The following is a 17,531-nucleotide window of genomic DNA, read 5'->3' as shown; positions in this document are numbered from 1 at the left end:
TATCAAACCTAAGAGAGTGGTGTGTAAAATCCAGTGATTGACAACATGAGCATCGATCCACGCAATTGGGATACGATGAAATGTATCAACCGAGTCAGCGAGCCTGACCACCCGATCCCGTAAGTCACCTCTTACGACAAGCATAGTCGCCTTTTAAGGCAAGCATGGGTTGCTGAAGACCTATTCTATCCCGGATCTTCACGTGTATCAAAAAATATATGCCAGCGTGTTTGTTTGTTGTTTAACGCCGCACTCAGCAATATTCCAGCTATATGACGTCTGTCAATCCAGTGATTGACAGCATGAGCATCGATCAACGCAATTGGGATAAGATGACAAGCATCAACCAAGTCAGCGAATCTGACCACCCGATCCCGTTAGTCGCCTCTTACGACAAACATATATGCCAGCTTATTATTAATAATAAATCTAGTCATGCAGATACGTTCATTCTGCTGCTGTGGTTTATTGTAGTGATTGTTGTTTCAATGAAGTGTGTGTGTGTGTGTGTGTGCGTGCGCGCGAGTTCGAGCGAGCGCGTGTGTGTGTGTGTGTGTGTGTGTGTGTGTGTGTGTAAATAATATCCTTTCTAAAAATATCAGTCAGTTACAAAACAGAAAAAGTTGTCAGATTGTTGCCAAAGGTTTCACCAGATACGTTTAAAAGTTACTTCAATCAAAGTCAGGCATTAAAGTTAACATTTTCTACATGGGTTGTATCTCAAAGTGATGTCATTGTAGTTTGGTTCTATAATGGCTTCGTGGTATTCATTGAGACCTCCAAGAGAGACACGCCTTGTCTCGAAATTACAGATATGGTCACGAATGAGCCGACTGGCCAATGTGTCTCGAACACAGCCAGTAGTTCCTGATGAATATGCATGTGGCAACCATATAAGTTGAATTTTTATAACCGTTAGTTAATATTTATAGGAAATGGCATTCAAGTGTCATGGGCTGTTTTGAGGCGTATGTATGCTGTTGTTTGTGTTCAACGGCATGGTTGGCATATTGTTTGATTATAATTGCAAGGTTTTGAAACCGAAAAAGTTCAGCGGTAAAACTTGATTTCAGTTTGTTCAGTTTTAACCTCCTGTTACCCTTACTGGATAGCAACGTGCTGCGGTGGTCGCTAGCGAACGTGGAGTGACCAAGAACCTTTGTCAGTGGAAGCGACCCGTGAAGATCCGGGATAGAACAAGTCTTCAACAACCCCTGCCAGCCGTAAAAGGCGACTATGCTTGTCGTAAGAGGCAACTAACGGGTTCGGGTGGTCAGACTCACTGACTTGGTTGATACATGTCATCATATCCCAGTTGCGTGGATCGATGCTAACGATGTCAATCACTGAATTGTCTGGTCCAGATCTGATTACTTACCAACCGCCGTCATATACCTGGGATATTGCGGAGTGCGGCGTTAAACAACAAACAAACTGTGGAAGTTATTGCGTCGTGGCATGACGGGCACGTGTAAATTTTCGTTGAAGAGGACACATCCAGAGGTGGTGGCAGGATCTTGTGTTGACTTTTGTGTTAACAAGTTTGTGTGTTTGTCTCATATGAAATGTTCGTGGGCCCTACAAAAACAGTACGGTTGGCTCCATATGAGAACGATGAATTGCAAACTGACCCAAATCGGTAATAGTCTATTAAATGTCAATACGGTACACGGAATTGAATACCCTGTACCCAACAATATCTTCTTTTTTTATTCTCATCACAGGAAAACGTTGTGAAGAAACTGTCATGTGGTTATATGTACAAGTTGATATGAGTTGGAATGAGTGGTATTGTGCACGAATGACCCTGCGTGATCTGTGAATAAATATTCTGTTTTTTTAAACAGTAGACGGGTAGTCGTGAGTTCGTGCGTTGAGCAACCACTAAGTATTGGGTTCAAGGTCAGTCATCAACACAGACTACGGGTTGTGAGGCTGATGTCTGTCTATTCCCAATGTAATGGAAGACACTCTGTAGAAACAAGAAGTACACAATATATACTGAACAACAAAGTTCCTGTGACATTGAATAAGATTTAATGCAAAGTTATGTTTTTACCAAATCTGAAACAATTTCGGTTTGCAACATTTAAAGACTCCTGTAAGTGTTCAAATGGTTTAATTTGTCATACTGACTTCAGAAAATGCGTGATTTCATGAAAAAAAACCCATGAACATGCCAAAATGTCAATTTACAAATCAATAGCGTGTGTGTCCACCTCTGGTTGCGATGCAAGCAACACATCTTCGTCTCATGGAATGGACCAGGCGTCGCACAAAGTCCTGTGGGATATCTGTCCATATCTGCTGGAGCATCTTTCGAAGTTGTGGAACACGTGGTTGACGTAAAAGGCGCCGATCCATCTCATCCCACATGTGCTCGATTGGTGAGAGATCAGGGGATCGAGTCGGCCAGGGGATGACATTCACGTTGTTTTATTGAAGAGAATCCTGAACAAGTCGCGCAATATGAGGCCGGGCGTTGTCATGTTGAAAAGTAATACCAGGGCCATGACGACACAAAAACGGTAGAACAACAGGGCCGATCTCGTCGCGGTAGCGCTGTCCATTGAGATTTCCCTCTACCACTATCAAACGGGTCCTCTGTCTTGCTGTAATCCCACCACATACCATAACGCTGCCGCCCCCGAACCGATCTTCTTCCTTGACACAATGATTGACGTAACGTTCACCTCGACGTCGGTACACCCGAATCCGTCCATCGCTGTGGCTGAGATGAAAACGATTTTTGTGATTCGATTCCATACATGTACTACAATATTGAAAATCAACCTTTACTTGTTTGAAAACTACACTTAAATATTCAATTTGTTGAGTATACAAAAAAGCACGCGTAAAAACCCAATGAAGCTTTTTCAGCATGCGTACAAAGAAGCTAATTTCCGAGACACAATTCCCAGCTAATTTACTTTCCGAGTCCAGCCTATATATTTAGAACAATTATATACATCGAAAACATTTTCATTTTTTAAAAATCTTAAAATGTTCACTAGATTTCGGGAAAACCCAATAGAGTGATGAAGAGATGAGTGAAAGAAAATTGGTTACTTAATGAAAAATGTAATAACCCAATTGAAATAGAAACCCCAGAGTAAAAACTTAATTGCTCAAAATCTGTAGCTCTGTCCGAACTGGCCACTGTACGCTGACTTCTGCGAGTTTCCAGCCAATAGTCCGTCCACGCTCCGCGGGTTGCAGACGCCCCGTCACTAGTTCAGAACTGTATCTTAAGCAGAATCAATAATATTAACAGAAATAATGGACCAGAGAGATTAATCGACCCTCCTTGAAAGCTTAAAAGACAGGACTGACAACCCAGACGTGTATGTGGCGTTACTGTGAGGCACGAGCAAACTATAATATGTGTTTTGGTGTTGTGTTACAGACATGAACGTTATTACAAAGGATGTTTGTTGTCAACACTTATCAAATATTTGGTATTAACATTTATATTTCACGATATCCTACTGTCTTAAGAGTATATTTTAGCAATACCTGTGTATCAGCTTCCTATTCGAAATACCTTTATACCAGCTTTTTCCTGGCAATACATGGATATCAGCTCTATCCCATCTTCCCGAGGCAAGGGAGTTAACCGACTGTAAAAAAAGTCCAGTTTCTACCCTTGCCGAACGACATTGAAATTTCTGGGCTCGATCGTAGCGCACCAGTGGCTTTTATGAGTTATGCTCCTTCTATGCCCCTATGACCAATCAGATCCCACCTCTCATATCACTTGCATTTGCCTAAAACAAAATGACGTCGCCTAGTCAAGACGATCTGATCGATAATCAAAATCTTTATTTTGATAAAACTTCGCGAAGTGCATCAACTTCACGTGAGCACCTTGATTAAAAACATGAAACGATTGGGAAAATATCTCTTGACGCTGAGTTGGCGATACATATGCTTCGCAAATCTGCAGGGCCGGATGTCTATTTCGTTGCGCGATTTTGATTGGACAATGGATAGACTCGTTCGTCCAACCAAACTATAGCTCCATATTTCCAGCCTAGTTTAGGAAAGGTGGAAACTGGACTTTTATAGTCAGTTAATTTCATTCCCTCGCAAAGATGGTTTTATCCCAGTAATACGTACCTTTTTATACTGACTATACTTCTATGTCAGCCTTTATAGTGACTATACCTCTACATGTGTGGGGACCTAGTTAGCGTGTGGGGAGCTAGTTAGAGCGTCGGGACCTAGTTAGTGTGTGGGGACCTAGTTAGAGCGTCGGGACCTAGTTAGTGTGTGGGGACCTAGTTAGAGCGTCGGGACCTAGTTAGTGTGTGGGGACCTAGTTAGAGCATCGGGTCCTAGTTAGTGTGTGTGGACCAAGTTATAGCGTCGGGACCTAGTTAGAGTGTGGGGACCTAGTTAGTGTGTGTGGACCAAGTTAGAGCGTCGGGACCTAGTTAGTGTGTGTGGACCTAGTTAGTGTGTGTGGACCAAGTTATAGCGTCGGGACATAGTTAGTGTGTGGAGACCTAGTTAGAGCGTTGGGACCTAGTTAGAGCATCGGGGCCTAGTAAGTGTGTGGGGACCTAGTTAGTGTGTGTAGACCAAGTTATAGTGTCGGGACCTAGTTAGAGTGTTGGGACCTAGTTAGTGTGTGGGGACCTAGTTAGAGCGTCGGGACCTAGTTAGTATGTGGGGACCTAGTTATAGCGTCGGGACCTAGTTAGAGCGTCGGCACCTAGTTAGAGCGTCGGGACCTAGTTAGTGTGTGGGGACCTAGTTAGTGTGTGGGGACCTAGTTAGAGTGTGGTGTGTGGACCAAGTTATAGCGTCGGGACCTAGTTAGAGTGTTGGGACCTAGCTAGTGTGTGGGGACCTAGTTAGAGTGTGGTGTGTGGACCAAGTTATAGCGTCGGGACCTAGTTAGAGTGTTGGGACCTAGCTAGTGTGTGGGGACCTAGTTAGTGTGTTGGGACCTAGTTAGAGTGTGTGCGGGGACCAAGTTAGAGCGTCGGGACCTAGTTGGTGTGTGTGAGTGTGCCTAGTAGGATTGACGTGCTATAGCTGGATGTCATGGTGGAGGAATGACTCAACACTGGTTGATGATTGTAGGATTTTAACACATTTGTACATACTGCAAACACAGATGGCCCAACGAAGCCCAAATCGACCTTCCAAGATATTGAAGAATGCTAAGGGCATTAAACAACCTTCCATATCACAAATGTTCAAAACCGAGACACTGAAATGTCATCAAGTGTGAAGTTGAACACATCTCCAAGCTGGTCCAAGGAAACTCCTAGGGGTCTCTGGTTGTTGTCAATAAGAACAAGAACCTCACAGTAATGGCTGTACAATCTTCAAAGCCCTTCCTGGGTCTAGCCATATTTCATGTCCATGTCTTGGTTCAGGATCCACCTCAGTCTTATTTACATGTCCTCGTCCCTAGTTTCGATGCGGTTTAGACGTGCGTCATGCTACGTATCCTTGTCTTGTCCAGGTGCCGTCACCATGTGTATCAACACCTCGATTGACTTCTGAACTCCCAGTTTCTTCACCATTGTTGAGAACACCTCCGGTGTTTCAGCCAACGTGTCATCCTTGTCATAGTCAGCCACTGCAGCAGAAAATCCCCGAGTTGTCACCAATAAATACACGGTCGGCAATCAAGAATAACAGAGAATTGTGGCAACAAGTACAGAACACATTTTCATTACAATGAGTGAGGTTGATGTCACAGCTCGTAAGCTATCTCTGCCTTGGACAACACTGATGGAACTGACCCATGAAGAATAGCCCTTCAGCAACCCATGCGTGCCGTAAAAGGCGATTATGCTTGTCGTAAGGGGTAACTAATGGGATCGGGTAGTCAGACTCTCTGACTTGGTTGATGCTTGTCATTGTATCCCAGTTGTGTAGATTGATGCTCATGATATATATCATTGGATTGTCTGGTCCAGACTCGATTAAATACAGACCGCTGTCATATATTCAGCTAGAATATGTCTGAGTGCAGCAATAAACAACAAACAAACAAACTGATGCCAGGTGTCAACATAGTCAGTCTGCCATTGTGGTTATCAGAAGCCAGGCACCTCTCATCAGAAAGAAGTACAAAAGAACTAATTCTTCCATGTACTCAAGTTAAGGGTTTACAACGAAAACAGCAGCTCTTACTTTTCTGTGGCACCTTTACGGCAAGGGTGAGATGTCGATCAATGCGGTACAGCGGACTGGCCATGAACCCCCACTCCAACACACAGCTGGGTCTACAACACAAGGAACATGGTGTCACTCGGAGTAGATACACTAAAATAGTCACTGATAAGTGAGACTGGACTGGTCTCCTGTGGTGGTCCTGATTAGTGTGTCAACAGTGGTGGCTTTGACTGATTAATTTGACTGTCACCTGTTGTAGTCCTCACTGATTAGTTGGTCAGCTGTTATGTCCTGACTGATTAGTTAGTCACCTGTTGTGACCCTGACTGATTTGTTAGTCACCTGTTGTGTCCTGACTGATTAGTTAGTCACCTTTTGTGTCTTGACTGATTAGTTAGTCACCTGTTGTGTCCTGACTGATTAGTTAGTCACCTGTTGTGATACTGACTGATTTGTTAGTCACCTGTTGTGTCCTGACTGATTAGTTAGTCACCTGTTGTGTCCTGACTGATTAGTTAGTCTAGTCACCTGTTGTGATCCTGACTGATTAGTTAGTCACCTGTTGTGTCCTGACTGATCAGTTAGTCACCTGTTGTGTCCTGACTGATTAGTTAGTCACCTGTTGTGATACTGACTGATTTGTTAGTCACCTGTTGTGTCCTGACTGATTAGTTAGTCACCTGTTGTGGTCCTGACTGATTAGTTAGTCACCTGTTGTGTCCTGACTGCTTAGTTAGTCTAGTCACCTGTTGTGATCCTGACTGATTAGTTAGTCACCTGTTGTGTCCTGACTGATTAGTTAGTCACCTGTTGTGGTCCTGACTGATTAGTTAGTCTAGTCACCTGTTGTGTCCTGACTGATTAGTTAGTCACCTGTTGTGTCCTGACTGATTAGTTAGTCACCTGTTGTGTCTTGACTGATTAGTTAGTCACCTGTTGTGTCTTGACTGATTAGTTAGTCACCTGTTGTGTCCTGACTGATTAGTTAGTCACCTGTTGTGATACTGACTGATTTGTTAGTCACCTGTTGTGTCCTGACTGATTAGTTAGTCACCTGTTGTGGTCCTGACTGATTTGTTAGTCTAGTCACCTGTTGTGACCTGACTGATTAGTTAGTCACCTGTTGTGTCCTGACTGATTAGTTAGTCACCTGTTGTGGTCCTGACTGATTAGTTAGTCTAGTCACCTGTTGTGGTCCTGACTGATTAGTTAGTCACCTGTTGTGTTCTGACTGATTAGTTAGTCACCTGTTGTGGTCCTGACTGATTTGTTAGTCACCTGTTGTGTCCTGACTGATTAGTTAGTCACCTGTTGTGTCTTGACTGATTAGTTAGTCACCTGTTGTGTCTTGACTGATTAGTTAGTCACCTGTTGTGTCCTGACTGATTAGTTAGTCACCTGTTGTGATACTGACTGATTTGTTAGTCACCTGTTGTGTCCTGACTGATTAGTTAGTCACCTGTTGTGGTCCTGACTGATTTGTTAGTCTAGTCACCTGTTGTGACCTGACTGATTAGTTAGTCACCTGTTGTGTCCTGACTGATTAGTTAGTCACCTGTTGTGGTCCTGACTGATTAGTTAGTCTAGTCACCTGTTGTGGTCCTGACTGATTAGTTAGTCACCTGTTGTGTTCTGACTGATTAGTTAGTCACCTGTTGTGGTCCTGACTGATTTGTTAGTCACCTGTTGTGTCCTGACTGATTAGTTAGTCACCTGTTGTGGTTGTTGTCGTGGATGACCAGGCCGTGCAGCTGATCCTGGTGGATGCGGCGGACGTAGTCGGGGAACTTCTCCACACAGTTGCTCATCACCTCCTCCCGCTCCTCTCGCCATCGCAGGAAGGACACGAGGATTGTAAAGAATCCTGGGATTTCTCGGTCCTCTGTCAACCTACACAGAAATACATGATACAAAGACAGGTGGACTCCCTCCTGTAGCTGGGTTAGGTAAGGGTTACAATATAAGTAATCTTGAGGGGCATATGGTGTGATGTACCCTGTGTGTGAGCCTAAGTACACCAAGCCATCACATATGCCCTATGGGGTCGGTTGACAGTGAATTATCTTACCGACTTTCATTCATACAGACCCCTAATATATGTCTGAAGTTTCACTGAGTACAAATAACTTGTTACACTTGACTTGAGTTAAAACAACAACACAACCGATACTGAAGTAGGCAGCCAATTTCACAGCTAGCAGTGCTAGCCTAGCACACAAACATACCGAGTAACTTCCATTTACCAAGTGCAATCGGATAAACATCGGTTCATTTCAGCTCGACGATACTTATGTGAGAAAAGAAAGTTACCTTTGGTGTGTTCCGATTGATTTCTCTGTGGGCTACATGAGCATGCTATATGGAAAATAATTGCCCTTTCCTTAAACAATCAGGTGCAAGTATTTTAATATAAGGCGAGATAATGACAGTTGATATCAGATATCCTGTAGCTATGGTTAACAGTTAACGTCAGATGGACTCCTGTAGCTAGGGTTAACAGTTAACGTCAGATGGACTCCTGTAGCTAGGGTTATCAGTTAACCTCAGATGGACTCCTGTAGCTAGGGTTATCAGTTTACGTCAGACGGACTCCTGTAGCTAGGGTTATCAGTTTACGTCAGACGGACTCCTGTAGCTAGGGTTAACAGTTAACGTCAGACGGACTCACTGTTGGAGCTGCGTTCCTATAGTAGCCTCAATGTCATCCTCCACATACAGCGTGACCTCTGTGACTTTTGTACCTTGACTCTTGACACTCTGTTAAGAATACAGCATTACGTAAACAACAAGAGCTACCTCAGGATCCACGAGATGATACATTTCCTGGACCTGCTGTCATGTTTTACACAGCATGTTAACTCTCTGATTTCATACTCATGAAATACATAAACAAACATACAAACTCCTATTGTCGCCATCACCCTAACATGAGATGCACAGTCAAGCAGTGCAAAGTAAAGCACACGTAAAGGGAAGTAACTGCATGCTATTTTGGATCACATTGTTCTTAAGTATAAGGATTTTTTTTTTTCTTGAAAATGGCGATGTGGGCGGTGCCTGAGAACCAAGACTATCATTTTTTTAGGGTTTATATGATGCAGAAATGTGCATCCAGCCAGCACACATGTCCAAAATGGACGCGGAAACACAATACAGCGTCCCTCAGGATGCACAATATGTATTTACCAAATCCTTGACAAGAAATCTAAAGGCCCTGTAATTACGCTAATTATCAAATCTTACAGTACAGTACACTATATCATGTCATTACTTTACAGGAACCTAATATTGCTAAGAAGGACCTTTGATCTACATTACCTATCTACACAGTCCTTCTACATATATATTACCCTCGAGTCAGGACTTACAAAATCCTCCAGTATGTCGTACGTGAGTTGGAAGGGCGTCCCGTTGCAGAAGCCTTCAATGAAGTGCTGTCTGCTTAACACATCCTGGTCTGTAATACAAACAGTGAGAAACATCAGAACATACTGACAGACATACTGACAGACAGACAGATGGACGGACGGACGGACAGACAGACAGACATGTGACAGACAAACAGACATGTGACAGACAGACATGTGACAGACAAACAGACATGAGACAGACAGACATGTGACAGACAGACAATTGGTAATTGAACCTAGGCCTTATGCGTTACAAGCGATAGTGTTAACAACTAGGCTACAACACCGTACACTGTTTAGCATAGACCAGAGCTCCAGATAAGCTTTTGGTGTTGTGGGTATTTTACTCATGCATTTTAAAATCATTGGGTATCAGTAATTCTATCTGGGTATTCAAATTTCTGTTACCCACTAGTTTTTACACATGTGGGTATTTAAGTTAAATAAATAAAAACACTATACACTTCATCTTGTCCCTGCAAACTGTGGGTTCGAGAGCTTTATAGGACTCAAAAATACCGCGATACTTCCACAAGAGAGTGTGTGGCAAATGATCATGATGTAACTGTCATTGTGTAGTTTGGCAAGGTTGACGGAATGTCCGTATATAATTTCAAAATAAGTTTGATTTGCTAATCGAATACGCAGGGTTACTTCACAATATTTTGTTGATACGCACAAGTTTTATTTTTGTAACGTATCTGTAATGTTCATTGCGTATTTGATACGCTTGGATTTTGTCTCACTGCGTATTTCTGCATTTCTGATGCGTATTTTACGCAGATACGCAGCTTATCTGGAGCTCTGATAGACTCACCTTGTTCCAATGGGATCCAGTTAACAACTAGGCTACAACACCGTACACTGTTTAGCATAGACTCACCTTGTTCCAATGGGATCCAGTTAACAACTAGGCTACAACACCGTACACTGTTTAGCATAGACTCACCTTGTTCCAATGGGATCCAGTTAACAACTAGGCTACAACACCGTACACTGTTTAGCATAGACTCACCTTGTTCCAATGGGATCCAGTTAACAACTAGGCTACAACACCGTACACTGTGAAGCATAGACTCACCTTGTTCCAATGGGATCCAGTTAACAACTAGGCTACAACACCGTACACTGTGAAGCATAGACTCACCTTGTTCCAATGGGATCCAGTTAACAACTAGGCTACAACACCGTACACTGTTTAGCATAGACTCACCTTGTTCCAATGGGATCCAGTTAACAACTAGGCTACAACACCGTACACTGTGAAGCATAGACTCACCTTGTTCCAATGGGATCCAGTTAACAACTAGGCTACAACACCGTACACTGTGAAGCATAGACTCACCTTGTTCCAATGGGATCCAGTTAACAACTAGGCTACAACACCGTACACTGTGAAGCATAGACTCACCTTGTTCCAGTGGGATCCAGTTTGTGGTGTTGAACTGCAGCCCGGTCAGCTTCTGGTTCATGTCAAGCTGAGGAGGCCAAGAGCAGTGGACAGATGTGTAAAATACTCATGTTAGAACCGTCATATCTCTCAACATTTGACATCAGCTTCATTTCATGTTTTATGTGTAAACTGCGCAAATTTAACAACTTATACAAGTTCGTAATATGAAACATAATCATGTAATTAAGGTTAGTTCAAGAAAATTTATAAATGCAAGGAGGTATGCAAGTTACGAAGAGGAATGCATGTTAGGAGGTGTGCATGTAATTTGATGTGCATGTTAGGAGGAGGTGTGCATGTAACGAGGAGGTGTGCAAGTTACGAAGAGGAATGCATGTTACGAGGTGTGCATGTAATTAGATGTGCATGTAATGAGATGTGCATGTTTCGAGGAGGTGTTAATGTTAAGAGGTGTGCATGTTACGATGAGGTATGCATGTTATGAGGAGATGGGCATGTAACGAGGAGATGAGCATGTGACAAGGAGGTGTGCATGTTAGGAGGAGGTGTGCATGTTAGGAGGAGGTTTGCAAGTTACAAAGAGGAATGCATGTTACGAGGTGTGCATGTAATTATATGTGCATGTAATGTGGGGATGTGCATGTAATTATATGTGCATGTAATGTGGGGATGTGCATGTTACGAAGAGGTGTGAATGTTAGGAGGTGTGCATGTTACGAGGAAATGTGCATGTTACGAGGAGGTGTGCATGTTACGAGGAAATGTGCATGTTACAAGGTGTGCATGTAATGTGGGGATGTGCATGTTACGAAGAGGTGTGAATGTTAGGAGGAGGTGTGCATGTTACGAGGAGGTGTGCATGTTACGAGGATTTGTGCATCTAGTGAGGAGGTATGCATGTAATTAGGAGGTAAGCATTTTAGGAGGAGTGAAAGCATGTTAGGAGGAGGTGTGCATGTTACGAGGAGTGCATGTTACGAGGAGGTGTGCGTGTTACGAGGAGGTGTGTGGGGGACACCAGAAATGGGCTTCACACATAGTACCCATGTCGGGAATCGAACCCGGGTCTTGGGCGTGACGAGCAAACGCTTTTAACCACTACGCTACCCAACCGCCCTCATCTAGTTAGGAGGTATGCATGTAACGAGGAGGTAAGCATGTTAGGAGGAGGTGTGCATGTTACGAGGAGTTGTGCATCTACTGAGGAGGTATGCATGTAACGAGGAGGTAAGCATGTTAGCAGGAGGTAAGCATGTTAGGAGAAGGTGTGACTGTAACGAGGCGTGCATGTTACGAGGAGGTGTGCATGTTACGAGGAGGTGTCCCTACCATCTCCTCCAGCTTGTCAATCTCCTCCTGCACCTCTTCCAGGCTCAAAGCCGACACATCGGCATCTCTGCAACAGATCCAGCCATCAGACACAGTGGGGGTAGATACAACCTCAACCTCATTTCAGAAATTCTCTTTGCTGCTTTCATATTTTTATTAGCACTAGATATTTTATTCAAATTAGGCCAAGCTAGAGACATAATTTAGCAATTTTCTGTTAAGAGATGCTATCTCACTCTCAACACCATCTTGCAACTGTTCACCTCAACCAAGCTCGAAAATCTTCTTCCTTCCCAAATGATCTTTTCTTTTCAAGGTCAATCTTCACCTCAAGGTCAGAGATCTCTTGTTCAAGTTGTAGAACCTGTGTATGAAGCTGAGATCCGAGCCCTGTGAGTTCTCTCCCTTGGTCAAGTGATGATGCGTTGTCCATGTTGTCTGTGTGTCCCATGTCTGTGTGTCCAGTGATGTCCGTCTGCTGCTGCAGTACAGACATACCTGGCTCAGTGTCACTTGTGTCCATTCTGTGAAGAAAGACTTTCATTGTCAGCATAGGATATGCTTGACTGACATTTGATCTAAATTCCAAAAAGTTAAACACATCTTCCCGAGGCAAGGGAGGAAACTGACTAAACGTCCGGTTTCCACCCTCGCCAAACTTGGCTGGAATTTCTGGGCTTGATAGTAGCACCATCAGTGGCAATTATGAGTTATGTCCCTCCTATTGACTAATCAGATTCCACCTCTCATATCACTTGCATTTCCTTCAAACAAAATGGTGGCACCCAGTCTAGCCAATCTGATTGATAATCAAAATCTATGTTGTAATAAAACAGGTCTTACTTTGCGAAGTGCATCAAATCATGTGAGCACCTTGATTAAAGACATGAAAAGATTTGCAAAATATCTGTTGACAGCGAGCTGGCGGTACACATACTTTGCAAATCCTGCAATCCACCGAAATCTGCATTGCAGTTTACAATTCAGATGTTGATTTCGTTATGCAATTATGATTGGACTATGCATAGACTTGTTAGTCCAGCCAAAATATAACTCCATAGTTCCAGCCTAGTTTGACAAGGGTGGAAACTGGACTTTTATAGTCAGTTCCCTCTGTTGCCTCGGGAAGATGAACACTGAATAACATACCTGACAGCAATCGCACATGTACTCCATGAAAATGTCAAGTCATCAAGTCACCAAGTCAGTCATCAATCTATGAAACAATCTTCTGTCATTGTATCATGCAACAAAATCTCAAAAATGATGGTAAAAGTTTACGGTACTGAATTCTTGAGGTAGGTCAAACTGAGACATTGTCTCTGTGTACTTAGGGTCATCACTAACTGTTAGACTGATACAAATCATAAAACTGGAACTAACTGACTGACAAAGTGATGTTTGAGAATCTTCCCGAGGCAAGGGAGTTAACTGACTCCAATAGTCCAGTTTCCACCGTTCCCGAACAAGGCTGGAATTTCAGGGTTAGATCGTAGCGCCACCAGTGGCTATCACGAGTTATGTCCCTTCTATGTCCCTCCTATTGACCAGTCAGATTCCACCTCTCATATCACTTGCATTTGCTTCAAACAAACTGGCGGCACTCAGTGAAGACGATGGGATCGATTATCAGGATCTATATTGTAACAAAACAGGTCTTACTTCGAGAAGTGCATCAAATCACTTGACCACTTTGATTAAAAACATGAAAAGATTTGCAAAATATCTGTTGACGCTGAGTTTACAGTACACATCAATCAATCAAATGAAATCTGCACTGCATTTTATGAAACGGAAGTTGATTTTGTTACGCGATTTTGATTGGACTATGCATAGACTCGTTAAACGAGCCAAAATATAACTCCATAATACCAGCCTAGTTCGGCAAGGGTGGAAACTGGACTTTCATAGTCAGTTAACTCTCTTGCCTCGGGAAGATGTGTTAGGGGAAACTTGAACTACATTTGCTGGCACTGTCAAATAGACCAAACCTATAGTCCCCTTTTAATGCCTTTGTGGGGTTTTAGCTAAAACAGCACATCAGCAAAAGGTCACCATGCAAAAACAGCACCAACTGGAGAAAACAGAACCTTGTCCAAAGAAAAAAAGGGCTACCATTGTTGGACCAAAAAATGGCACCTATTTTTTTCTCTCTTCGCTTTAAAAACAAGATATAAATGAAAATAAATTCAGTGACAGGGGTAACCTCTTTGGTCATGTGGATAAGGCTTCCGATCTCAAATCAGGTCCGTGGTTCAGATCCCATCACGGTACTTGGACATTTTATGGCCTCTACTCCCATTTACTTGCTGACTTTGATCGGGAGGCACGTTGTGTCATTGTGAAAACATCACATACATGTACAGTAAACTACGGTTATAACGATCACGCGATATGAATAACTGACGGATATAACAAACTGGACGGATATAACGTACTGACGTATACAATGAACTGACGTATATAATGAACTGACGGATATGACAAACTGTGTTTTTAGGGCCTGGACATTTGCTGTACATTTTATCATATAAAATTGATGGATATAATGAACACACCATACTGAAATATTGGATATAGCGAACACACTTTGTGGTCCTGTTTGTTTATATTCATAAAGAACTAAATGTCTGAGCTGGTCACATGTCAGCAATCAGCCTATCAAGTGGTTAACTGGATGAAGTACCGATACCTCGCCCTCAATATACACCTCCAATGAATCATAGTGTCATCGAAACTGTCTGAAAACACTGATGACATTGTGACAACTGATCACAACAGATCACAATTCAAAATGTTGTATTGATGTGTGTCAGGGAATATCAGCATACTTTATCATGTGATGAAGATCACAATTCAAAATGTTGTATTGATGTGTGTCAGGGAATATCAGCATACTTTATCATGTGATGAAGATCACAATTCAAAATGTTGTATTGATGTGTGTCAGGGAATATCAGCATACTTTATCATGTGATGAAGATCACAATTCAAAATGTTGTATTGATGTGTGTCAGGGAATATCAGCATACTTTATCATGTGATGAAGATCACAATTCAAAATGTTGTATTGATGTGTGTCAGGGAATATCAGCATACTTTATCATGTGATGAAGATCACAATTCAAAATGTTGTATTGATGTGTGTCAGGGAATATCAGCATACTTTATCATGTGATGAAGATCACAATTCAAAATGTTGTATTGATGTGTGTCAGGGAATATCAGCATACTTTATCATGTGATGAAGATCACAATTCAAAATGTTGTATTGATTTGTGTCAGGGAATATCAGCATACTTTATCATGTGATGAATGTGACCAGTAGACACATCGTGTTTGTGGTGCTGGACTTGCTGTAGCTGGGTAGAAAGTATTGTGGCTTCGGTTTAGAAGATGAAGATGAACGAATAGTGCACTTTTTCAGATTTCAATTAGCGCCTTGTGGAGGATCGAACTCATGCTGCTTAGCCATGCTGATGAGGCATTATTAGGGCTGGGATGGGTAACTTGGATACTCAGGTCAGGTGGGTCCTGAGTAGGACCCGGGTACCCACAGGACTACCCGGACCCATGGTTAGTCACATGATATATTGTTTAATGACAAAAAGCTCAGTGGTTACACTACAATTCGCTAATGTTCGCATTTCTTTCTGATGATGCACACATTCCTTTTGACTTGAGTAGGTTTGAGTATAGATAAAGCTTTAGTCAACTTCAGTGAACACATGATCTGATCGTTTGACACATGTATCTAAATACTTTTGTCCAGGACTGCGGTAAAACAATTCCCAATCAGTTTGTTCCGAACTCTTATGACCTGCAGAGGGTACCTGGGTAGGGTCGTGTAATAGGGGGTCAGGTACCTGGGTAGTAAATTTGGACTCGTCCCAGCCTGAGGCACTATCACAATAATTACCAAGTGATCAGCCTTGGTTACCTTAATGTGCATGCACAGAAGCCATGTCTCCACTTTAAGGATTGTAAAGGGGTGTTTGATATGAAATGGGTACCTAACCCAAATGATTGTAAGGGGGCGTTTGATAGAGGGGGGATGAAGGGGCGAGGGGTAGAGTTGGGGGTCACCTACCCTACCACAAATATCTCTAAGGATCAAAAAGGCACGTGAGATCTGTGAAGTGAGAGCCACAGCCTGCAGGTTCTGCCAGTTAATGCTGTATAAGCTGCTCCCGGTAAAATCCATTGTTGCCGAAGATGACTATGCCATTATTATTTTAAAAGGATATAATCTTCGAGTTCTCTATTTTTGAACGATGCCTATTATTGAACAGCCATATCGATTGTGATTTATTGCGTTATAACGCTAAATCTGACCACTTGTGAGTGCACACATTCGGCCTGTCAACATTGGGTTCATGTGAAGTATTGTTATCTGTCAAAACCTTTGGTGCCCCTGTCATAGTGAAATTAAAGAGCAAAATAGTGTGACGATGCAATGGAGGTCACGTCTTTTATCTTGGAATTTTCCTTTCGGAATATAGTTGAATTCTATTTTTGAAGATACCACATTCTGGTACGAAGCAATGTTATCTTAAATGTTCGAAAATTGGGTACGTCAAATATTTATTAGTGGAAACCATGGTTCACTAAGCTAACATTCTTTTGTTCATGACGCGTTCGTTCATAGGTTTAAACGTCATCATATCAAACAACACTAACGTGACAAATTAATAATCCCTACTGGTCTATTTTTCGCTGTACCGAACTTGCGATGGTATCAATTTCCAAAGAACCCGCCATCTTCTTGTAGAATAAGGACCATTCATTGCTTTGTGACACACTGAAGATTTGAATGTGGTGAAGGCAAAAACGCATGGAGGTCATGTCTAATTACCATATGGACAATTATAAGAACGTGTCAATGATAATAACAAATACACTTACAGTCGGTTTTGACCTTTCTCATGTAAGTCAGATAGAACGCTCAATAATATAAAATGATACGTCCCGTCGTTGGACAAACCGATAATGACCGACATTCGTCCTATATTCTTTACAGTTCGTGCAAAAATGACACGTACCCCATCTTTATACTTTAGAGTCATTTATTCTATGATTGTCAGAACAAAGTGACATTCTTGCAAACATTAAAGCGGATTAAATGTACCTACTTTTCTTATCGAATTAGGGATTTTTGGAAGCGAATTACGATTTTAAAATAAGACATACGTCTTGAAACCATAGACAATATAAAGAACACTACAAAGATACTATTTGTT

At 42.3% G+C, this 17,531-nt stretch overlaps 1 protein-coding gene across 1 annotated transcript; it reads right to left on the bottom strand.

Annotated features, from left to right (window-relative positions):
• Nucleotides 1-5,096: 5,096 nt before the first annotated feature.
• LOC139445872 (centromere protein P-like) lies at nucleotides 5,097-17,051 on the bottom strand. The gene is made up of 9 exons (XM_071227106.1): nucleotides 16,994-17,051; nucleotides 12,555-12,815; nucleotides 12,292-12,358; nucleotides 10,960-11,026; nucleotides 9,507-9,595; nucleotides 8,807-8,895; nucleotides 7,852-8,028; nucleotides 6,157-6,248; nucleotides 5,097-5,596 (listed from the first exon to the last, which is right to left on the bottom strand). The coding sequence occupies exons 2-9, from the start codon at nucleotides 12,812-12,814 to the stop codon at nucleotides 5,457-5,459; spliced, it is 981 nt and encodes a 326-aa protein (XP_071083207.1). The 5' UTR covers nucleotide 12,815; nucleotides 16,994-17,051; the 3' UTR covers nucleotides 5,097-5,456.
• Nucleotides 17,052-17,531: the final 480 nt, after the last annotated feature.

The sequence above is a fragment of the Haliotis cracherodii genome, unplaced genomic scaffold (genome assembly GCF_022045235.1).
Source record: "Haliotis cracherodii isolate W230 unplaced genomic scaffold, xgHalCrac1.p SCAF_6, whole genome shotgun sequence".
Lineage (NCBI taxonomy): Eukaryota > Metazoa > Mollusca > Gastropoda > Lepetellida > Haliotidae > Haliotis > Haliotis cracherodii.
This window is presented reverse-complemented; position numbering and strand designations above follow the sequence as displayed.

Bases quoted from the DNA above. Each gene is read 5' to 3' on its own strand.
- LOC139445872 (XM_071227106.1), bottom strand. From the start codon at position 12,814: ATGGACACAAGTGACACTGAGCCAGGTATGTCTGTACTGCAGCAGCAG. The intron at 11,027-12,291 runs GTAGGGACACCT...TGGCCTCCTCAG, and splicing joins TTGACAAGCTGGAGGAGATG to CTTGACATGAACCAGAAGCT. The intron at 8,029-8,806 runs GTGAGTCCGTCT...ATTTCTGTGTAG, and splicing joins ATAGGAACGCAGCTCCAACA to GTTGACAGAGGACCGAGAAA.